Source organism: Mercenaria mercenaria, chromosome 5, assembly GCF_021730395.1.
Source record: "Mercenaria mercenaria strain notata chromosome 5, MADL_Memer_1, whole genome shotgun sequence".
Lineage (NCBI taxonomy): Eukaryota > Metazoa > Mollusca > Bivalvia > Venerida > Veneridae > Mercenaria > Mercenaria mercenaria.
Window position 1 is genome coordinate 60,026,785 of NC_069365.1, and position 22,498 is coordinate 60,049,282.

The window sequence follows — 22,498 nt, forward strand, 5'->3', positions numbered from 1 at the left end:
GATGAGCTTTTGTGATCGCCCTTCGTCCGTCTTCGGTCGTCCGTCCGTCGTCCGTCGGTCGTTTGTCCACAATTTCTTGTCTGCACGATAGTTATTTCATTTATGATTTTATTTTAACCAAACTTGCACACAACTTGTATCACCATAAGATCTTGGTTCCTTTCTTGAACTGGCCAGATCCCATTATGGGTTCCAGAGTTATGGCCCCTGAAAGGGCCAAAATTAGCTATTTTGACCTTGTCTGCACAATAGCAGCTTCATTTATGATTTGAATTTAATCAAACTTGCACAAAACTTGTGTTACCATAAGATCTCGTTTCCTATCTTGAACCAGCCAGATCCCGTAATGTGTTTTAGAGTTAAGGCCCCTGAAAGGGCCAAAGTTAGCTATTTTGACCTTGTCTGTGCAATAGCAGCTTCATTTATGATTTGATTTTAACCAAACTTGCACACAGCTTGTATCACCACAAGATCTTGATTCCTTTCTTGAACTGGCCAGATTCCTTTATGGGTTCCAGAGTTATGGCCCCTGATAGGGCCAGAATTAGCTATTTTGACCTTGTCTGCACAAGAGCAGCTTCATTTATGATTTGAATTTAATCAAACTTGCACAGAAACTTGTGTCACCATAAGATCTTGGTTCCGTTCTTGAACTGGCCAGATCCCTCAATGGGTTACAGAGTTATGGCCCCTGATAGGGCCAGAATTAGCTATTTTGACTTTGTCTGCACAATAGCAGCTTCATCTATGATTTGATTTTAACCAAACTTGCACACAACTTGTATCACCATAAGATCTCAATTCCTTTTTATACACCCTAAGAGACGTATTATGTTTTATTGCCTCGACTCCGTCTGTCTGTCTGTCTACCTGTTGGTTAGCAATTTTCCTTCTGCTTTGTAACTCTTGAACCCCTTGAAGGATTTCAAAGAAACCTGACACAAATGTTCACCTCATCAAAACGATGTGCAGAGTGCATGTTTTGGATGGCTCACTTCAAGGTCAAGGTCACTCCTAGGGGTCAAAGGTCATATGACTGTTTTGTGTGTATATTGCTCTGCATTTGCGTTGCATTGCAGTGCTCTTGTTTTTATTTGGCAGATCCTTTTGTTCACTTACAATATTTTTAGCCCACCATCATCAGATGGTGGGCTATTCAAATCACTCTGCGTCCGTGGTCCGACGTCCGTCCTTCCGTCCTTCCGTTAACAATTTCTCGTTATCGCATCTCCTCAGAAACTACTGGGGGAATTTTGACCAAACTTTGTCAGAATGATGTATTGGTACCCTAGTTGTGTCCCTCTGAAAATCAGACTGGTTCAACAATTTATGAGTGAGTTATGGCCCTTTGTTTATTTCTATATTTTACATAGATTTATATAGGGAAAAACTTTGAAAACCTTCTTGTCCAAAACCACAGAGCCTAAGGCTTTGATATTTGGTTTGAAGCATCATCTAGTGGTCCTCTACCAAAAGTATTCAAATTATATCTCTGGGGTCAAATATCGCCCCGCCCTGGGGGTCACATGGTTTATATAGACTTATATAGGGAAAAACTTTGAATAACCTCTTGTTCAAAACCACAGGGCCTAGGGCTTTGATATTTTGTATGTGACATCATCTAGTGGTCTTCAACTAAGATTGTTCAAATTATACCCCTAGGATCAAATATGGCCCCGCCCTGGGGGTCATATGGTTTACATAGACTTATATAGGGAAAAACTTTGAAAATCTTCTTGTCCAAACCACAAAGCCTAGGGCTTTGATACTTGTAATGTAGCATCATCTAGTGGTTCTCTACCAAGTTTGTTCAAATTATACCCTTAGGGTCAAAAATGGCCCCGCCACGGGGGTCACATGGTTCATATAGACTTGTATAGGGAAAAGCTTTTAAAATGTTCTTGTCAATAACTACAACATTCAAATTTGGACCACATGTATATTTTTAAGTGGCAAGATGAACCTTGACATGAGTTGACCTTGATTTTGACCTAGTGACCTACTTTCACATTTCGGTAGCTACAGCCTTCAAATTTGGACCACATGTATATTTTTGAGTGGCAAGATGAACCTTGACATGAGTTGACCTTGATTTTGACCTAGTGACCTACTTTCACATTTCTGTAGCTACAGCCTTCAAATTTGGACCACATGCATAGTTTTGTGCACTGGAAAAAACTTTGACCTTGATTTTGACCTAGTGACCTACTTTCACATTTTTGAAGGTACAGGCGTCAAATTTGGACCATATGCATAGTTACGTGTTTCAAAATTAAATTTGACATTGATTTTGACCTAGTGACCTACTTTCACATTTCTCGAGCAACAGCCTTCAAATTTGGACCACATGCATAGTTTTGTGTACTGAAAAAAACTTTGACCTTCACATTGACCTAGTGATCTACTTTCACATTTTTGAAGGTACAGGCTTTGAATTTGGACCACATGCATAGATATATGTTCTGAAGTGTAATTTGACCTTGATTTTGGCCTAGTGACCTACTTTCACATTTCCCAAGCTACAGCCTTCAAATTTGGACCACTTGCATAGTTTTGTGTACTGAAATGAACTTTGACCTTTACATTGACCTAGTGACCTACTTTCACATTTTTAAGGTAAGGCTTCAAATTTGGACCACATGCATAGTTTTGTATTCCAAAAAAAAATTTGACCTTGATTTTGACCTAGTGACCTACTTTTACATTTTTCAAGCTACAGCCTTCAAATTTGGACCACATGCATAGTTTTGTATACCAAAACAAACTTTGACCTGTACATTGACCTAGTGACCTACTTTCACATTTTTGAAGGTACAGGCTTCAAATTTGGACCACATGCATAGTTTTTATTCCAAAATAAAATTTGACCTTTATTTTGACCTAGTGACCTACTTTTACATTTCTTAAGCTACAGCCTTCAAATTTAGACCACTTGCATAGTTTTGTGTACCGAAACAAACTTTGACCTTAAGATTGACCTAGTGACCTACTTTCACGTTTCTGTAGCTACAGGCTTCAAATTTAGACCACATACATAGGATTGTGTACCGAAACAAACTTTGACCTTGACATTGACCTAGTGACCTACTTTTACATTTCTCAAGCTACAGCTTTCGAATTTGGACCACATGCACAGTGTTGTGTACGGAAATGAAATTTGACCTTGAGCTGGTCAAGTCTAGAAATTTGGAACACTCAAAAATGGCACATTGGTGGGCGCCAAGATCACTCTGTGATCTCTTGTTTTTTTATTACTTCCCTTTTATGTTACTATAAATAGCTTATTTAGTAACTTTTTTATTATTGGCCATAGGGAAAAACCGAGACCACTTTCCTGTGGTACAACATGGATGGTACCTTCAATTTATAAGTGTATTTTGACATATCTGTACCTTTAAGAAAATTTCAACTATATTTTCTCATGATTGTTTTGATTGATCTTGATTATGATTTTTAGCTCGATTATTCATAGAATAGTAGAGCTATTGGACTCGCCCATGCGTCGGCGTCTGCGTCCCGATTTTGTTTAAGGTTTTGTATGTAAGCTGGTATCTCAGTAACCACTTGTGGGAATGGATTGAAACTTCACACACTTATTCACTGTGACAAACTGACTTACATTGCACAGGTTCCATAACTCTATTTTGCTTTTTTACAAAATTATGCCCCTTTTTTGACTAAGAAATTTTTGGTTATGGTTTTGTATGTAAGCTGGTAACTCAGTAACCACTAGTGGGAATGGATTGAAACTTCACACACTAATTCACTGTGATGAACTGACCTACACTGCACAGGTTCCATAACTCTATTTTGCTTTTTTACAAAATTATGCCCCTTTTTCGACTTAGAAATTTTTGGTTAAGGTTTTGTATGTAAGCTGGTATCTCAGTACTTACTAATGGGAATGGATTGAAACTTCACATACTTGTTCACTGTCATGATTTGACATGCACTAAGCAAGTCCCATAACTCTACTCTTTTTTTTTCAAAATTATGCCCCTTTTTCGACTTAGCAGTTTTTGGTTAAATTTTTGTATGTAATCTGATATCTCAGTATCCACTAATTGGAATGGATTGAAACTTCACACACTTGTTCACTGTCATGATCTAACATGCACGGTAAAGGTCCCATAATGATCTAACATGCACTGTGAAGGTCCCATAACTCTACTTGGCATTTTTACAAAATTATGCCCCTTTGACGTATCAGTTTTTGGTTAAGTTTTTGTAAGTAAGCTGGTATCTCAGTATCCACAAATTGGAAAGGATTAAAACTTCACACACTTGTTCACTGTCATGATATGACATGCAGTACAGAGGTTCAATACCTCTACTTTGCATTTTACAAAATTATGCCCCTTTTTCAACTTTTGTATTCATTCAATTGACAAGGCTGTTGGATAGTCGAGCGTTGCTGTCCTCTGACAGCACTTGTTTGACCTTCTTGTCCTTAAATGCAATGATGACAGGTGAGCGATATAGGGCCATTATGGCCCTTTTGTTGGTTTAGTTTTTGTATGTAAGCTTGTATCTCAGTACCCACTAATCAAGTATGGCTTGAAACTTCACACACTTGTTCACTGTCATGACCTGACATGCAGTATACAGGTTCCATAACTCTACTTTGCATTTTTACAAAATTATGCCCCTTTTTTGACTTAGCAGTTTTTGGTTAAGTTTTTGTACATTTGTATGCTGGTACCCACTGATGAGAATTGATTGAAACTTCATACAATTGTCCATTGTCATGAACTGATACGCATTGTACAGGTTCCATAACCCTGTTTTGCAATTTTACAAAATTGTGCCCCTTTTTCAACTTTAATATTCATTCAGTCGACAAGACTGTTGAATAGCTTTAATATTCATTCAGTCGACAAGACTGCTGAATAGTCGAGCGTTGCTGTCCTATGACAGCTCTTGTTTAACAGAATTATGCTCTTTTTTTGACGTAGCAGTTTTTGGTTTAGTTTTTGTATGTAAGCTGGTAACTCGGTACCCACTAATGGGAATGGATTTAAATTTCACACACTTGTTCACTGTGATGATCTGACATGCAATGCACATGTTCCACGAATCTACTTCCCATATTTTCAAAATTTTGCCCCTTTTCCAACCTAGCAGTTTTTGGTTAAAGTTTATGTTTATAAGCTCGGGCACTGATGGGAACGGATTGAAATTTCACACACTTGTTCACTTTGATGATCTGAAATGCATTGCACAGGGTTCATAACGTTACTTTGCTTTTTTTACAAAATTATGCTCGTTTTCGACTTAGCAGTTTTTGTTTTATTTTTGTTTGTAAGCTGGTATCTCAGTCTCCACCAAGTCAGTACTGAAAATATGGCTGGGCAATATTATCTGAAGTATCATTATAGTATTAAAGTAGAGCAAAATCTTGAAACTGTATATAAAATAATATACCAAAAAATAAAAAAAATGAAGAAATGGTTTAATGTTAAACATTTCATTTCAATGGATGATGTATTGTTGATTACAAAAATGAAAGCAACCCTGAGGCTAAACATTATTTTGTGCATTTTTTATCGAGTTTATTTGGCTTGTTTTTAATTATGGTAAAAGCATGATGTTATAGGTTCAGTGATTTTAAAGATGATGTATTTATGTGTCATGTAGGTAAAACATGATGAAATGTTCCATTTGTTGGGTTGGGATCTTCCTTTGTTTAGCTGTAGTTGTTAAACATTGTTGTTCTTTGTATATCCTTATAGGAATATTTCATATAATTGTTAAACAAAAGTAGTTACAATGAAATATTAAAAATGAAAGAACTTTGAAAATTATTTTTTGTTTCATTGTGGAATTTTCTTGGATTTTTTTTTATGTCATAGTGTGTGGTGAGAAATTACATGATTGTACTTGTATTTTTGTATCCATTTAAAATTGCTTTGTGTTTAAATAGTAAATTTTTATTTTATTTTATTTTTAAATATTTTCTTTCATTTCTTACTTTTGTTGTTTGTAAAACCATGTTGAAATAATTAGTAGGAGTTAAAAAATTTGCTCACCTTTATTTTAATCTGGACCAGAGGTTTTGACTTGAAATTTAGTGGTTTTTTTCCATTTTTCAAAGTCATTGCTATCGGTTTTTAAAATTTTGATATAAATTGTGATGTACAATATAACACAGTTGTGCCACTCTTTGAAAAAAAATAGGATATTATTGTTTTGCTCGTCTGTAACAATGGTCTGTCTATCAGTCAGGGTAGACCTTATGGTTTCCAAATGCTTGGTCTCACAATGGACAATCTTAGAATGACTGCCTGTGGTCAGTAGACGACCCCTATAATTTTTTGGGTCAGTAGGTGAAAGGTCAAGGTCAGAGACTGAAAAACGGTTTACAATTGAGGTCATATTGATGTCAAGACTGAAATGAGTTTCTGCTTAATGTTAGCTCAGCCACTTCAGCTGGTCTGTGCAGATGCGCCCTATGAACTTATATAGTACATAAAAAGTCTATTATCTATTTTCGCTGTCATATCTCAGACAGCATTTAATGAATTTCAATAACACATGGTAGAAATTTTAACTGCTGTTGGAAATGCAGCCCTGCAAGATTCATTCAGATTACTTGAAAAAAAAAAGAGATTTATTGCCCATTGTATTTATATTTTAAGGTCAATTTTCGCAGTGGGGTATTTTGCTTAGTACATATAACTTCCAAGGTCAAGGTCGGTGTTACTGGAAATTGAAATTTTTTCTGCTTTCCTTCAGTAAGGAGTAGTGTACTGAGTCCACACTAGGTAACTGGATATGTTCGGCGCAGGATGCTTTGTTCGGCGCAGAATCGATACATTGATTTGAAAACTTTAGAGGGGTTAGCATTCTCCTCATTTCGATCTATAAAAACAAATAACCAGTAAAATCACCACACTAAGAGAGCATGTCCTCCATGGCTCACACCCAGCCAAATCATACTAGAAGCAACCCCACTTGGGCCATGGGGACCTCCGCAGCAACTCCAACTACGAATCCCACCTCTAGGAGTAACTCCAGCATTGTCTAATAATATGCAACCTCACACTTGCCTCCTAAGCTCCACCAGCACGATAGTTACCGTAGGCACTTACAATATAGCGCAGCAGAACAGAGAGTGAAACTGAAACAACTCCAAAGATGAGGATAACCTTAGACATATCCAATATACGGATGCCTCTTTACAAAGAAGCAACATTGATCCTATTAGTAAGTAAATATGCAGAGTCTCAAGGCATTAAAGACTACACACTAAACGTGCAGCAATACCGGGTAGTATATCAAATAAAAAATCTTTGACATCATTCATTGTGATCCAGAGACAGCAAATAACACAAAAATACAAGATGTAACAAGAAATACTTTTAGATCCACAAGCTTCGTACAAGAGTCTCTCAGCCCAGTAGGTATCAATATTTCCAGATAGAATGGGAATACTCAGCCACTTCATTTGGCTTTGGAAACCTCATTTATTACATGATAAGGCTAGTGAGGTGATTTTACTGGTCATTTGTTTTTATTGACCGAAATGAGGAGAATACTAACCCCTCTAAAGTTTTCAAATCGATGTATCGATCCTGCGCCGAACATAGCACCCTGTGCCAAACATATCCGGTTACCTAGTGTGGCGACCAAACTTGGAATTTAGGAAGCATGCATGGAGGCCATGGTATTAGATGTATTTTGGGTTGCATGGTCCAAGTTCAAAATCATTGCTATTGAAAATAGAAAAATGTTGTTTTGCACATTGAGTGGAATGAGGTAAACAGACCAAACATGGTAAATAGATTGCTTTCATACAAATCAATGTTTTTATATTATTTTGGATAGCTTTGGTCAAGCCTTCAAGGTCATCATTTCTAAATATATAAAAAAAAAATGGTTTTTGATCAATAATTTAGTAGAAACTTAGTACCTACCTCTTAACATGCCGGACACGATTGATTCTGCCTTTGCGACCAGTGTAGATCATGATCAGCCAGGACATCCATGCTGTCTGATCATGATCTGCACTGTTAGCCATCCAGTCAGTATATTTTTGGTAAGCACCCCTTTTAACAGTTAATGGTACTGTCCAACTTGAAAGATGGACAAGTTCATTATAATTATAGAAATATAGCAGGGTAAGGGCTAGATTTTAAAGAGACTGGAATTCAATAGTATTGAAGTGCTTTTTATCTTGTCACTTGTAGTATTTTCGACCCATATCAGGGTGCCGTATATCTTTCTTGATATACTGTCAGTTAATCATGTGACCAGTGATAATAGGTCAGTTGATCATGTGACCTTATGATCGATATTGTTGTCATAAGAAATTTTGCAACGAAACCATCATCATAATGTTGGAAATGTCCGAACTAAGAAAATAAGTGGTCAAATAATGAGTTTTTATTCAAAAACGAAGAAATTATTGCGATTTTGTCGGTAATCACGTCATTATATAAGCGACGTCATTACGAATATGACGTCATTAAAGCGGTTGTTGCACACTTATTTTTGTAAAATAAATTGCCAAATATGGGAAAATGAAGTAATGACAAGATAAATAGAATAATAGGTTAGTGCCTAAGATGGAGAAAGTTTATCTGGCTCGGCTCCGGACGTTATCACGTTTGCCTTTGGCTCACCCGATAACCTCCTCCACCTCGCCAGATAAACTTTCTCATCTACGGCACTAACCTATTATTCTCTGTTTATTGGCAGAGACTTGTTCATGAGTGAAACCATTATCCTGTTTCAATGGCAGGGAATACCAGTTCACTAAATTTATTGTACTATTTTATTGAACTGTCAAATGCATATTGATTACATGGGCAGTGCACAGAATAAATTAATCTTCGGTTCATATTTGGTACATTCCGTATAGTATACGGAAAGTAACCAGCAATTAAAATGGTTTATACTGAAAACGTGCATACGGAAGAACGCAAGTCACGATAGCTCAGTGGTCATCGTCAATAGCTTGAAACCTGGAGATCTTAAGATCGAAACCGTTCAGAGTCTTTTTTTCTCACAAATTTCAAGAAACACTTTGCACATGTACATTTTTATGCAATGTTTCCTTCATTGTATTTTCACAAGTATTTTTTAATATTTTTATCTTGTTTTTTTAATTTCTCATACTTTGATATATGTTAATGTTATTTTTATTCACCATTCATTTTACTACATTACAAATTTCATACATATAAATTACAACTAGCTCAATTCATCATTCAGTTTCTCTCGCGGTGTCAGTACTGCTGTCATAGGAGTCTTATAAATCATATAAACAATTAAAAATGAAAAATAAAAATGTTTTCCCCTAATGGGCTCGAACCAGCTATCTCCAGAGTCACGTGCTGTAACCACTGAGCTACAGATACGAACGACAAATACGTGTTTCACTTACAGTACTAATAATGAAATGTGGACACCTAACCAAATTTCTTTCCGTAAAACATACGGATAGCACCGAAGTTGGGCCGAATATTATAATATCAAATACACAGAGCGTGTAATGTATGCACATTTGACAGGTTAAAAAAATAGCACAATACTTGTTGAAGAAATGCAATATGAATATAATATCCTCTATATGTAAATATAAATGCAGATAGAGTAATTTTGAGAAAAGGCTTTGTGTTGTTCTTGATTTCAAAAAGGAGACTTGGCCTAGTATGTTCCCACTGCCTAGGAGGTTGCGAGTTCAAACCTAGCTAGGTCATAGTAGTGTTTACTAAATAGTATAGTTTATGATACTTCACTAGTTGTTTATACATGCTTTGTTTTGACTTTTCTACTTTTAGATTTAATGGCATAAGTCAGCTTGTTAAAGATGTCTGAGGGCAAAAAGGCGCCCCATATAGACAAGATAGATGAAGATGAGGAAGGAACCTCGGACATAGAACAGATTCCAGGGGAGGAGGAGGTACCCACAACAATTCCCTTTACTTCAGAACCTGCTGGCCTCACTGTAAGAGGTTTAGGTATGGAAACAGTGAAAATTCATCACTATTTTATAAAAGATCAAACTTGGAGTTCTGTTTTATTACCTCACAAGTCTGCTTAGCTATCTCAGGAAAAAAACAATACTGTAAATGCAAATGTTTTGAGTGTGATCCTCAGTATATATGCAAAGTCTCAATTAAGAAGTAGATGGGGGCTGTATTGGAGATCTTCATTTCTTCATTAGGCCTGTTGATAATTCTTTTATAAAAGCATATCTCTGAAACATTTTGATAGATTTTTCAAATAACTAATAGTAAGCAATCAAGGATCAAGGTATAGCTTTTTTTATGTTGCCTAAATATCTTTTAAACTTCTGAAGGATTTAATAAAATGACATCCAGAACACAATTAACCTTCCCTGTATCAGAGTGGTGACAAGAAGTCTTGAATGTGTGTGTTAAAAGTTTGTTTTATCAGTTTAGCAGCTTGCTTCACTGAATTTACAGGTCAAATGGATCACAAAATAAGTTTTACAAGATTTTAGTGCTTTGATAAACAAATTAAACAAGCTATACAAGTCTAAATTTGGATGGATGAAGTTTGAATGGTCTTAATTTAAATATTGGCAGTCCCCAGCTGAAATTATTCAACTACATAATTACATATTTTATATTCTTTCATTTACACATAATATGAAATCTCATCCTTTCTTTCATTTATTAAAGACTTGCTTCACAAGGTTGTGGAAGGACTTTTTTAAATATAAAATTCTTAGTGCCTGTTGCATTTTTATGCCCCCCTTTGAAGAAGGAGGGGTATATTGTTTTGCTGATGTCTGTCTGTCTGTTGGTCGCCATCGGTCGGTAGACCAATCAGTTTCCAGATGATAACTCAAGAACACTTGGGCCTAGGATCATGAAAGTTGATAGGGAGGTCATGACCAGTAGATGACCCTAACGATTTTGAGATTAGGCTAAAAAAAAAATATGTGTGGTTCAGGTAACATTGGTTAAAAAAAATAGGGTAGGTAGGTAGGCTTTTTTTTGCCCCCACTTTGGGGGGGCCATATAGATTTGCTCTTGTCCATCCGTCCTTCCGTCTGTCCGTCCGTCTGTCCATCCGTCCGTCCTTCCGAAAATGTTGTGTTGCGCGTAGCTCTGAAAGTATTTGACGTAGAGTCACAAAACTTTACAGGAATGTTGGTCAGCATGTGTAGCTGTGCACCTGGGGTTTCGCGTCCGGATTCATTCAGTCATGTAGAAGTTATGGCCCCTGACTTTGTAAAAATTGGTCATTTTAATGTTGTGTCGTGCCTAGCTCCAAAAGTATATGACCTAGAATCACAAAACTTTACAGGCATGTTGGTCAGCATGTGTAGTTGTGCACCTGGGGTTTCGCGTCCGGATTAATCCAGACATGTAGGAGTTATGGCCCCTGACTTAGTAAAAAATTGGTCATTTTAATGTTGTGTCGCGCATAGCTCCAAAAGTATTTGACCTAGAATCACCAAAGTTTACAGGAATGTTGGTCAGCATGTGTAGTTGTGCACCTGGGGTTTCGCATCCAGATTCATTCAGTCATGTAGCAGTTATGGCCACTGACTTTGTAAAAATTGGTCATTTTAATGTTGTGTCGTGCCTAGCTCCAAAAGTATATGACCTAGAGTCACAAAACTTTACAGGCATGTTGGTCAGCATGTGTAGTTGTGCACCTGGGGTTTCGCGTCCGGATTCATCCAGTCATGTAGGAGTTATGGCCCCTGACTTAGTAAAAAATTGGTCATTTTAAGGTTGTGTCGCGCATAGCCCCAAAAGTATTTGACTTAGAATCACCAAAGTTTACAGGAATGTTGGTCAGCATGTGTAGTTGTGCACCTGGGGTTTTGCATCCGGATTCATTCAGTATTGTAGGAGTTCTGGCCCCTGACTAATGTCATGTAGTGGGGGCATCTGTGTCCCATGGACACATTTCTAGTTTTTTTGTTTCCCCCCCCCCCCCCCTTCGACGCCAGTTGGTACAGACATAGTTTGTCACAATTCTGTGAGATATGCACATGAAAAGCATCTCAACAATATATGCAATTCTAAGTGGCATTCTATTATAAATAGGCTACTACATGGTGCCAGGATGGTCTAGTGGTTAAGACATAATCCGTTCTCTGGATTAAAACCAAGGTTCAAATCCTTGTCCAGGCAAACAGGCCTCATACAAAAATGCTACTTAGTCTGCAGTTGAGTTCTGCACTGATTTCAATGCTTTATCCAATAAACCAAAAAGAACTTTCAAAGGGATATTCCAGTGAAGTTTGATTGAAATAAGCAACATGGTCTTAATATATGTGACCAATGGCCGGGCTCGGGCGCTGACTGTAAGTGTTTGTGTGGGGAAATTAGCTCTTCAATGCTCCAGCCCAAGACCCTGGATGGTCGGTGTGTGATACTGTGTACCATGCGAACACTCGGATGCACAGAGTTCTCCAAAATACAAGTCAATTGTCAAGCACTATTGATTACTAATTGCTAACTACATATAAATCCATATTCAGGAACAAACTCCAAATTGTCTTTTCCAATTTTAATTTGTATCAATCAATTTCTCCAAGTAAACAAGTTCCAATATATATAATCATCGAAATAAACCAGATAGTAATTTAGGCAACACCAAAAGTTCAGGTAAATTTAAATATGTCTTTCTTGACTTAGCAACTTAGCAATTCTCACAATACTTAATACTGACTTGGTCAAAAACTTAACTATATAAATAGAAAAAGTACAAGTGACCCTTAACAACAATTAAACCAATGAATTTTTAGAATAATAACATGTCAAATCTTGATATAAACAAAAACATAAAAGTAAACTATGACAACTAAGCTGAGTAAAATTATAACATTGTTACAAATTTATCTGTGTTATGGTAAATAATATTTATCATTTAACTGATTGGTGTGAAAAACAATTACATTCAATGTATTACAATCCTAGTCATGACTTGTATAACTTAAGATATTTGAAATGACTTGATTTAATTCTTTGCATATTAAACAAGAAATGATATATTTATATATATAGTGTATTTATAGTTTAAATGTTTTTTTTTCTTCTGGCTTTGATATATAAACCCAAGCAAAATTAAAATTTTAATAGAAAATTTTTATTCAAACAATCTGTCTGATTTGATAGTCTACTTCATGGCTGGAATAAACTGTAGCATGGTTACAAACAAAAGTGTACAGCATGACAGTTAAATTGAAAGGGGCACCTGACTTTCTCAGCCGTACATTTTCCATATCCAGTTCAGACCAATTTTATAGTAGATCTACTGTCATACTAAAAATAAAAAAATGCCACTAACTCAGTGAATATTTCACATCCAATCAGGGGCTCCCCATCTCATCCAAGCAGAATTGAACAAAGACACATCCGAGTGTTAAAACCGACATTGAAATATATCAAATAGAACTGTCCATGTGCTTTAATATAAATACATTTATACATAAAAAATGTTGCAAATTTAATCGTTCGTACCTCGAACGTGTTTTTGTCGTGCAATTCCCGGCTTGCAAAACACACGAAACCGTCAGTTTTCAAGTTGTCTGATTGATTATGAATTTCCATAAATACATCTCCGACGAGGGACGAGTGAAGAATTGCCTTCATAAAGCGTTTCTGGTCGCCGTGAACACATTTTTCCACTGTCACGGCGAGAACACTAGCCGCTGCCATGTTGAAATCGTAATCGATAAGACGCTTGCATTGATTCATATATTTTCTTACTCAATATTTTTCGTACCAGGTTAAAAACCACAAAAAACTATAAAAAAAAATGAAAAAATAGGGTCGGTCGGGTTACCTGAACCACACATATTTTTTTTTTAGCCTTAGTAGGTCAAAGGTCAAAGTCACAGTGACCCGGAACAGTTAAAACGGTTTCCAGACGATAACTAATTAATTATTGAGAATGCTTGGGCCTAGGATCAAGAAACATAATAGGGAGGTTGATAATGACTAGCAGATGTCTCCTATTGATTTTGAGATCAGTAGATTAAAGGTCAAGGTCACATTGACCCGGAACAGTTAAACCGTGTCCCGACGATAGCTTAGGGTTTCCGCTACAATTCTCATCTAAGAGTATACTTTTTATACACCCGGCTGTACATATTCCAGAGTAACTGTGGAAAAGTTGCGGACAAATGCAAAACTTCCATGGTACTTTCCATGGAATAGTCCGGAAAAGTCACCTGTTATATAACATGTCCAGAGTGATGGCAAATGTTTTCCACGGACATCTCTGGAAATTACTCTGGACATCTCTCAAAATGTTCATGGAATATTCACCGACACAGCGGAAATGTAGCACTTTGAAAAAATTCTGGTCATTTAACTCTGGAAAATAACTCTAAGGGATTTTAAACACAACAGAAAAGAATTAGCATCAGACTGGGAATACCATGTGATCAAGCTCAGCCAATTAGATGAACTGATCTTACAGAGGAATTTTCAAAATGTGTAACTGGAAGTCTGATGTTAACAAGTTGTGTAAAAATTAGTGAAACTTTATTAGGTAATTCAGTTCAAAGTTAATATTGAGGATTCTAGAAATTGCTCAAGTAAGTTTGTTTACATAATTGACCAATGAAACAATACATATGTTTGTAATTATGCTAATTAACACATGTATGTATATTTGTACTTCAGTCATTCTATAGCATAAAACAATGAATGCTAAAGTATAACCAAAGGCTTCACAAAGATTTTATAAATAATATGCATATATGAAAACAGATATCTTTAGGTACTTTCTTTGAATGATTTCATCATTATTTAAGTGTAACTGATCTTTGTTCGAAACTATGTATATGCTTAAAAAATATTCTAATCAGTCACTTTAAACTGGCAAAGATTCATTTTCTTTGTTCATATATATCATATAGTGTTTGAAACTGCAAAAGTGATCACATGCAATAAAATCATATTGTTGTACTGAAGTGTTATTGCTCACTATACATGTACTGCAAAAAAGTCTATAAATCACATTTATTGCTATTGAATAATACTGTCAGCAGAACTTCCTGGACGACTGCGGAATATAACTCTGGAAAATTGTTCACGGACATCCGTGGAATCACTCCGGAAAATTGTCCATGGAAAGTTCTCCAGAAATCCCTGGACATTTTTAGCTCGACTATTCGAAGAATAAGTAGAGCTATCCTACTCACCACGGCGTCGGCGTCGGCGTCGGCGTCGGCGTCGGCGTCGGCGTCACACCCTGGTTAAGTTTTTCGTACCAGTCCACATTTTGACAAAGTCTTTTGAGATAAAGCTTTGAAACTTTCAACACTTGTTTACCATCACCATGTCCAGTTATAGACAAGAGTACATAACTCTGTCAAGCATTTTGACTGAATTATGGCCCCTTTTGACTTAGAAATCTTGGTTAAGTTTTTCGTACCAGTTCATATTTTGACAAAGTCTTTTGAGATAAAGCTTTGAAACTTTCAACACTTGTTTACCATCACCATGTCCAGTTATAGGCAAGAGTACATAACTCTGTCAAGCATTTTGACTGAATTATGGCCCCTTTTGACTTAGAAATCTTGGTTAAGTTTTTCGTACCAGTTCATATTTTGACAAAGTCTTTTGAGATAAAGCTTTGAAACTTTCAACACTTGTTTACCATCACCATGTCCAGTTGTAGGCAAGAGTACATAACTCCATCAAGCATTTTGACTGAATTATGGCCCCTTTTTGACTTAGAAATCTTGGTTAAGTTTTTCGTACCAGTCTACATTTTGACAAAGTCTTTTGAGATAAAGCTTTGAAACTTTCAACACTTGTTTACCATCACAATATCCAGTTGTAGGCAAGAGTACATAACTCCATCAAGCATTTTGACTGAATTATGGCCCCTTTTGACTTAGAAATCTTGGTTAAGTTTTTCGTACCAGTTTATATTTTGTGTAAAGTGTTTAACATATGGCTTTGAAACTTTTATATCTTGTTCAGTATAATAGTCTCTATCAAACGGCAAGAGTACGTAACTCTCTCCTCTTTTTTGGCTGAATTATGTCCCTTTTTGAACTTGGAAACTGGTTCTGTTTTGTATATGTCCATGTTTTGTCAAGACTATTTGACATATGTCTTTTAAACTTTAAACACTTGTTTATCATTATAATTTCCTTCTCTAGGCAAGAGTACATAACTCTGACAACTATTTTGACTGAATTATGGCCCTTTTTGGACTTTCAAATTTGTTCAGTTTTTCTTACAAGTCAGCGTTTTGTCAAACCTATTTGAACTGTGGCTTTGAAACTTTTAACACTAGTTTATCAACATGATTTCCATCTGTAGGCAAGAGTACATAACTCTGTCAACTATTTTGACTGAATTATGGTCCCTTTTGGACTTGGAGATAAGTTAAATTTTTCATATAAGTCCATGTTTTGCCTAACATGTAACTTAACATATTTGCCATCATGGTCACACATTGCCATTTAGTGCAAGACTAATCGAAATCCACAAATACAGGAACATTTTTTGTTTAATCCATTTTTTTGTTTAGTCTGAAAATCTATGGAAATATTTTGACCCCATTCTTCAATCAATTCTTCGAATAGTCGAGCGCGCTGTCATCCGACAGCTCTTGTTCTGCAGTTTTCTGCAGTATTCCATATCAAGCTCCGGAAAGTTTGTCCGAATACTTCAGAGTCCGGACTTCCATGGAAATTCAAACACATTCCATGGAAACTTCTGGAATTTTGACAGCCGGGCAAAGTGACCCAACTATTTTGGCAAAGGAATAAAATTTTAAAGGAATAATGCCTGGATCTAGAAACATGAAACTTTATTGGGAGGTTGATCATGACCAACTAATGACCCCTAATGATTTTGAGATCCGTACGTCAAAGGTCAAGGTCACAGTGACTAGGAACATTTAAACTGTTTCCGGATGGTAACTTGAGAATGCTTTGGCCTAGGATCAAGAAACTTAATAGGGAGGTTAATAATGGGGGTATATTGCTTTGCTGATGTTGATCTGTCAGTAACTGTTGGTCTGTCGGTCGGTTGATCGGTCTATCTGTTGGTTGGTCAGTTCATAGACGTATTGGTTTCCGGAAAAGCTTGGGCCAGGTTCATGAAAGTTGATAGGGAGGTTGGTAATGACTAGCAGATGACCCCTGTTGATTTTTAGATCGGTAGGTCAAAGGTCAAGGTCACAGACGCACAAATCTTGAAAACCATTTCGGCTCAATAACTTGAAAACCACTTGACTCAGAACCTTCAGACTTGGTAGCATGATTGAACTTACCAAGTGGATGACCCCTATTGCTTTTGGGATCAGTAGGTCAGAGGCCAAGGTCAGAGGAGCCTGAACCTTGAAAATGGTATCCGTTCAATAACTTGAGAACCACTTTACCCAAAACCTTCAAACCTTGTAGCATGATTGGACTTATGAAGTCATAGCGATCACAGGACAACCCATCATTGGGGCATACATGTTTTACAAACATCTCTTGTTTATGATATAGAAATGATGATACTGGTCTAGTGGCCTGATTGTGACCCAATGGACTACAGGGTATATAATATTATGATATTTGATTGTCAACTGGAGTATTGACTCAGGGCATATAGTATATAATATGTAATGACTTTCAATTTCTGTAAATAATAATGTTTTTTTGTTTCTTTTGGTGAAGTATCTTGTAAAATTTAATGTTTTGTCAGCTATTACTTGATGGACTCAGTTTGTTTGTTTTTTAAGCTTGTCTGATTTTTGAAAAAAATCTACGAGGTATTGTTGCTACTTAATTGTCGATGTTGTCCGCGTTGGTTAAATTTTTTGTTTAGGTCCGCCTTTTCTCTAAAACTATATGAACTACAGCTTTGAAACTGGGCACACTGGTTTATCATCATTAAGGGACTATGTAGGCCAAGAACCAGAACTCTGATATGCATTTTTTGAGAATTATGGCCCTTTATGTACTTGGAAAATTGAGTTTCTTGGTTAAACTTTGTGTTAAGGTCCACCTTTTCTCAAAAACTATAAAAGCTACAGCTTTGAAACTTTGCACACTTATTTCTCATCATTAAATGACTGTGTAGGCAAAGGACCATAACTCTAACCTTCAATTTGTCAGAATTATTGCCCTTTTTGAACTTAGAAAACTTGAATTATTTGGTTAAAATTTTTGTTTAGGTCACTTTTTCTCAAAAAATGTAAGAGCTATAGCTTTTAAACTTTGCACACTTTTTTATCATCATTAGGGGACTATGTAGGCCAAGAACCAGAACTTTAACCTGCATTTTGTCAGAATCATGGCCCTAGAAAATCTGAACTATAACTCTTTTCTTAAATATTGTCCAGCACTTGCAGACGAGCGATGGCACCCACAGGCCGTGCTCTTGTTTGGTTTTGTATTTATGATAATGTTAAATTCCTCTGGCAATAGTGATGGGGATAGCCTGTCCTTCCTTTGTTGCTGTATATTCTTTAGAGGAAAGTATATATAACTAAATAATAAACGTTTAAATTTCATTCTATTTTTGAAATAGATAGGTAATATTGACCTATCAAAGAATCTCCCTGTGGCCCCCATGGAAATGTGTGATGATAAAATCAAAAGATACTTCATTATATCATCACACCTCACCTAGACCTCAGTGATGAAGTGTGTGTTATTGAAAAAGTAAGAAAAATGATGTTGCTACAGCAAAAGAGCCTTCAGATAATTTACAGTTGTATTTTGTGGTAAAAAAAAGAGATGAGAATCTTTAGTCAAACAAGATTAAATTAGCATACTAAAAGTGATTGTATTCATAGATACTTTAATTTGTGAATAAATTATGTCAATTTTATGTTAATCAAGTTAGTCATATGGCTGCAGGTCTCCCAGGGGAGTGGGGTCTTTAAAACTTTTATAAACAAATCTTTTATAACCTTTAATTGTGCTGAAAAAATCTTTAAAAGGCTTTTATTTATTCCATGAACTTTTTTTTTCTTAATAAGCATTTGTAAGTGATTATAGTTGTCTGGATGAGGAAGTAAAATGAAAGGTTTTCTGACTTAGTCTTGAGGATGCTGTTATCCTTTCTTTTACCAATTGTTTATGTCCATGGTACCTGATGCAAGCATTAAGTGTGTTCCAGCAGCCAGTGGGGATAACAACAGTTTTGGTGAGATGTAGCATTGCTGTGACTTAAGATAATCTTAGTACAATTAAACTTCAAGTAGGCACTACTTATCTCATATGCCTGTGTAGTTAGTTAACTGTATCAGAGTTCACAAAAGTGGATCATTTTCTGAAAAAAAGTTATTTGAGCAGAAGTAATGATCCTGTGTAGCATATTTAATAACTAAATGTGTGTTCATAGGACACAGGTACCCCGACTTCTTGCCACAGTGCATGGTTTTGTGACTCAAGATGAATTGTTTTTTAAGAAAGATGATTGAAAGCACATTATATGTATTTTTCAAGAACTATGGTCTAGCTTATTGAAATCCCAAATAAAACACCAAGTGCACAACTTTGCACGCTGTAAAATAATCCTCCAGTGTTTTATAACTGCTGTAGGAAAATGCAGCCCAGCAAGTTTCAGACAGATTGCTTGAAGAAAATGAGATTTATGGCTCTTTGTACTGATATAAATATATATATTACATATATAGTGATATAATTCCATTTTTTGTCAGTCTGGAGTCATATCTCAGACTTGGAATGCAGGAATTCAATAATTTATGGTACTAACATTAACTGACACTGTGAAATAAGACCCTGCAAGATTCAGCGTAATTGCTTCAGCAACACATGAGTTATTGCCCTAAGTACTTTTATAAGGTTTACTATATATGGTAATTCTTTTCAATTAATTTCAACTAAAATTGTGTCCAAGCTAAGTAGTACAAATGTAGCTTTCTTGGAAACTGATGTATGGCATGTGTTTGGTCACTGGGGTCCACAGCAAGGTCGCTGTAACTGAAAATAGTAAACTGTTTCTGCCCAATAACTTAAAAGTAAGGAATAGGATATTGTGATCAAACTTGGAATTTAGGAAGCTTGCATGGAGGCCATGGTTTTAGGTGTATTTTTGGTTGCTTGGGTCAAGGTCAGAATCATTGTTTCAAAAAATACTCAAGTGAGTAAGCAAGGGCCATCATAGCTCTCTTGTTTCATCCAATTGTACAAACATACAACTGAGATTTAAAATGGGACATGAATGGATTTAAAACTGTTGATCAATCATCATTAATGTAAAAAAAAAAAATCCACAAAAATTTGTCTCCTGAGAATATTTTAATGATTTTAGTTTTCACTTTTTCAGTTAAAGATGACACAGCTGCATCTCTTAGAAGCCTTGCAGGTTCAGCGTCTAGAGTTGGCACACCAAGTTCTTCAGTTGGAATGTCCGCCCCGCCAGATTCCCCGCAGAGTTTTGCCTCGCGAGGGAAGAAAGTTTCCCGTCAAGTCAGCGGCTTAGATAAACTATCTCAATGCACATCACTGAATTTCTCCATCCATCGTGAAGATTCAGTTGAAAAAATCTTTAAAGAAAATTCTGACGATAGTTTTCATCAGCCAGTTCATACACTTATATCTCCGTTGACTCAAGCTCCAAATCCTGTACCTACCCAACAGAAAATGTCGGTGTCTGGGCGGTTTACTGTCAGTCCTGCTCAGAGTATACCAGTATCTGTTTCATTCAAGCAAAAACAAGGTACTGCAACTCCAACAAAGAGCGAAAGTAGTTTTGGCCAGTCTGTTGGTCAACAGGAGCCAGAAATGCTGTTCAGAATGTCGGACACCTCTTTAAATCATGTTGACGAAAAAGCACAGGGCTTAGCTGATCAGAAAAGACCGTTTATCAGTGATTCCATTGAACTTGGATGTAAGTTAATTTTTTATCATAGCCTGCTCTTTCACTTCATTTTTTAGCTAGACTTTTCGAAGAAAAAGTAGAGCTATTGCACTCGCCCCAGTGTCTTCGTGGCCGTCGCCGCTGGTTAAAGTTTTTGATAAAGTCAAATATCTCTGTTACTATTAAAGCTATGGGCTTGAAAATTAAAATAGTTATTTACTATCAAAGTCTACACCAGGAGAAACAATCCCATAACTCTGGTTTGAATTTTGACAGAATTATGCTCCTTTTTAACTTTAGAATTTTTGGTTGAAGTTTTTGATAAAGTCAAATGTCTCTGTTACTGTCAATGCTATGGAATTGAAACTTAAAATGCTTATTTACCATCAAAGTCTACACCAGGAGAAACAATCCCCATAACTCTGATTTGAATTTTGACAGAATTATGCCCTTTTTTAACTTAGAATTTTTTGTTAAAATTTTTGATAAAACCAAATATCTCTGTGACTATTTAAGCTTTTGACTTGAAACTCAAAGTAGTTATTTACCATCAAAGTCTACACCAGGAGACACAGTTTTCTTAACTCTGATTGAATTTTGACAGAATTATGCCCCTTTTTAACTTAGAATTTTTTGTTAAAATTTTTGATAAAGTCAAATCTCTCTGTGACTATTAAAGCTTTTGACTTGAAACTCAAAATAGTTATTAACTATCAAAGTCTTCACCAGGAGACACAATTCCCTTAACTCTGATTTGAATTTTGACAGAGTTATGTCCCTTTTTAACTTGGAAATTTTTTTTTTACTGGCAAAGCTCTAATTCAGAGTCAAGCACTGAGAAAGGTTGAGCACACTATCTTATGGACAGCTCTTGTTTTTGCTAAGATTATGTATGTTGCACCAATTTTTCATAAATTATGTCCCATTTTACTTTACGTTGTAGTGTTTAAATATATTTTCACCCTTGCCATAGTATGTGTGATAGGTGTGAGGCAGTAATAAGACAGAAATTAGGCTCTAGACAGACAGCATTTGTATCATTTATGACACGGTTGATAACTTGCATCAGTATTTTTTTCATGATCTGTACCACCACTTTCTACTTCAAATTCTGAAATTCTCTGTTTCTAGATATGGGAAGGAAAGATTCTGATATCACACTGGATCACCAAGTTCCTTCAGGAGTTTCTATTGACTACCTTACAGTAGATGATAACCAGCGTACAATTCAGTCTAACTTTTCCGTCAATACTCAAGACAGTGCCATCTTTGAGCATGCCCCTTTACAGTGTGGTAACATAAGATTTGTCAAGGATTCTGTTGACCTTGTGTACGAGGTAATTCATGAAATGTTGCATTTAAAAATAGCTTCAAGGTTTAAAACGGCCGTAATTACAAGATGATAGGTCTCAGCCGTTATTTAAAAAAAACTAAATACTTCTACAACTTTATTGATTTAGATCACACTAGGTAGCCAGGTTCTAACTAAAAAACATAATGATTTGTTAGTGACAGGGTTTACTTACCTTGAAGAAGTGGCTGACAGCCCAGTGTACATTTTATTTTGCTGTATGCCACTTCAGTTTAGTTTAGTAGTGCAAGTCATGCATCCTCCTCTTTGATTTCAGCAGGGAAGTTTTGATTGTCTTGCAGAGAAGAAAATATTTAGTATTGGTACAAAATCAAAATCCCATCATTGGAGAGTTAACTTACTA

General features: G+C 36.0%; 1 protein-coding gene across 6 annotated transcripts in view; it reads left to right on the forward strand.

Moving 5' to 3' along the window:
• LOC123557382 (transient receptor potential cation channel subfamily M member 2-like) overlaps positions 1-22,498 on the forward strand; it is a 153,478-nt gene that overhangs the window by 24,384 nt on the left and 106,596 nt on the right. For all 6 annotated transcript variants that reach the window (XM_045348818.2, XM_053543740.1, XM_045348821.2 and 3 more), the window contains exons 2-4: positions 9,786-9,965; positions 20,250-20,813; positions 21,915-22,120. In XM_045348818.2, coding sequence (XP_045204753.2) covers positions 9,815-9,965; positions 20,250-20,813; positions 21,915-22,120 — 921 coding nt within the window. In that variant the 5' untranslated portion in view covers positions 9,786-9,814. The remainder of the gene's footprint in view (positions 1-9,785; positions 9,966-20,249; positions 20,814-21,914; positions 22,121-22,498) is intronic.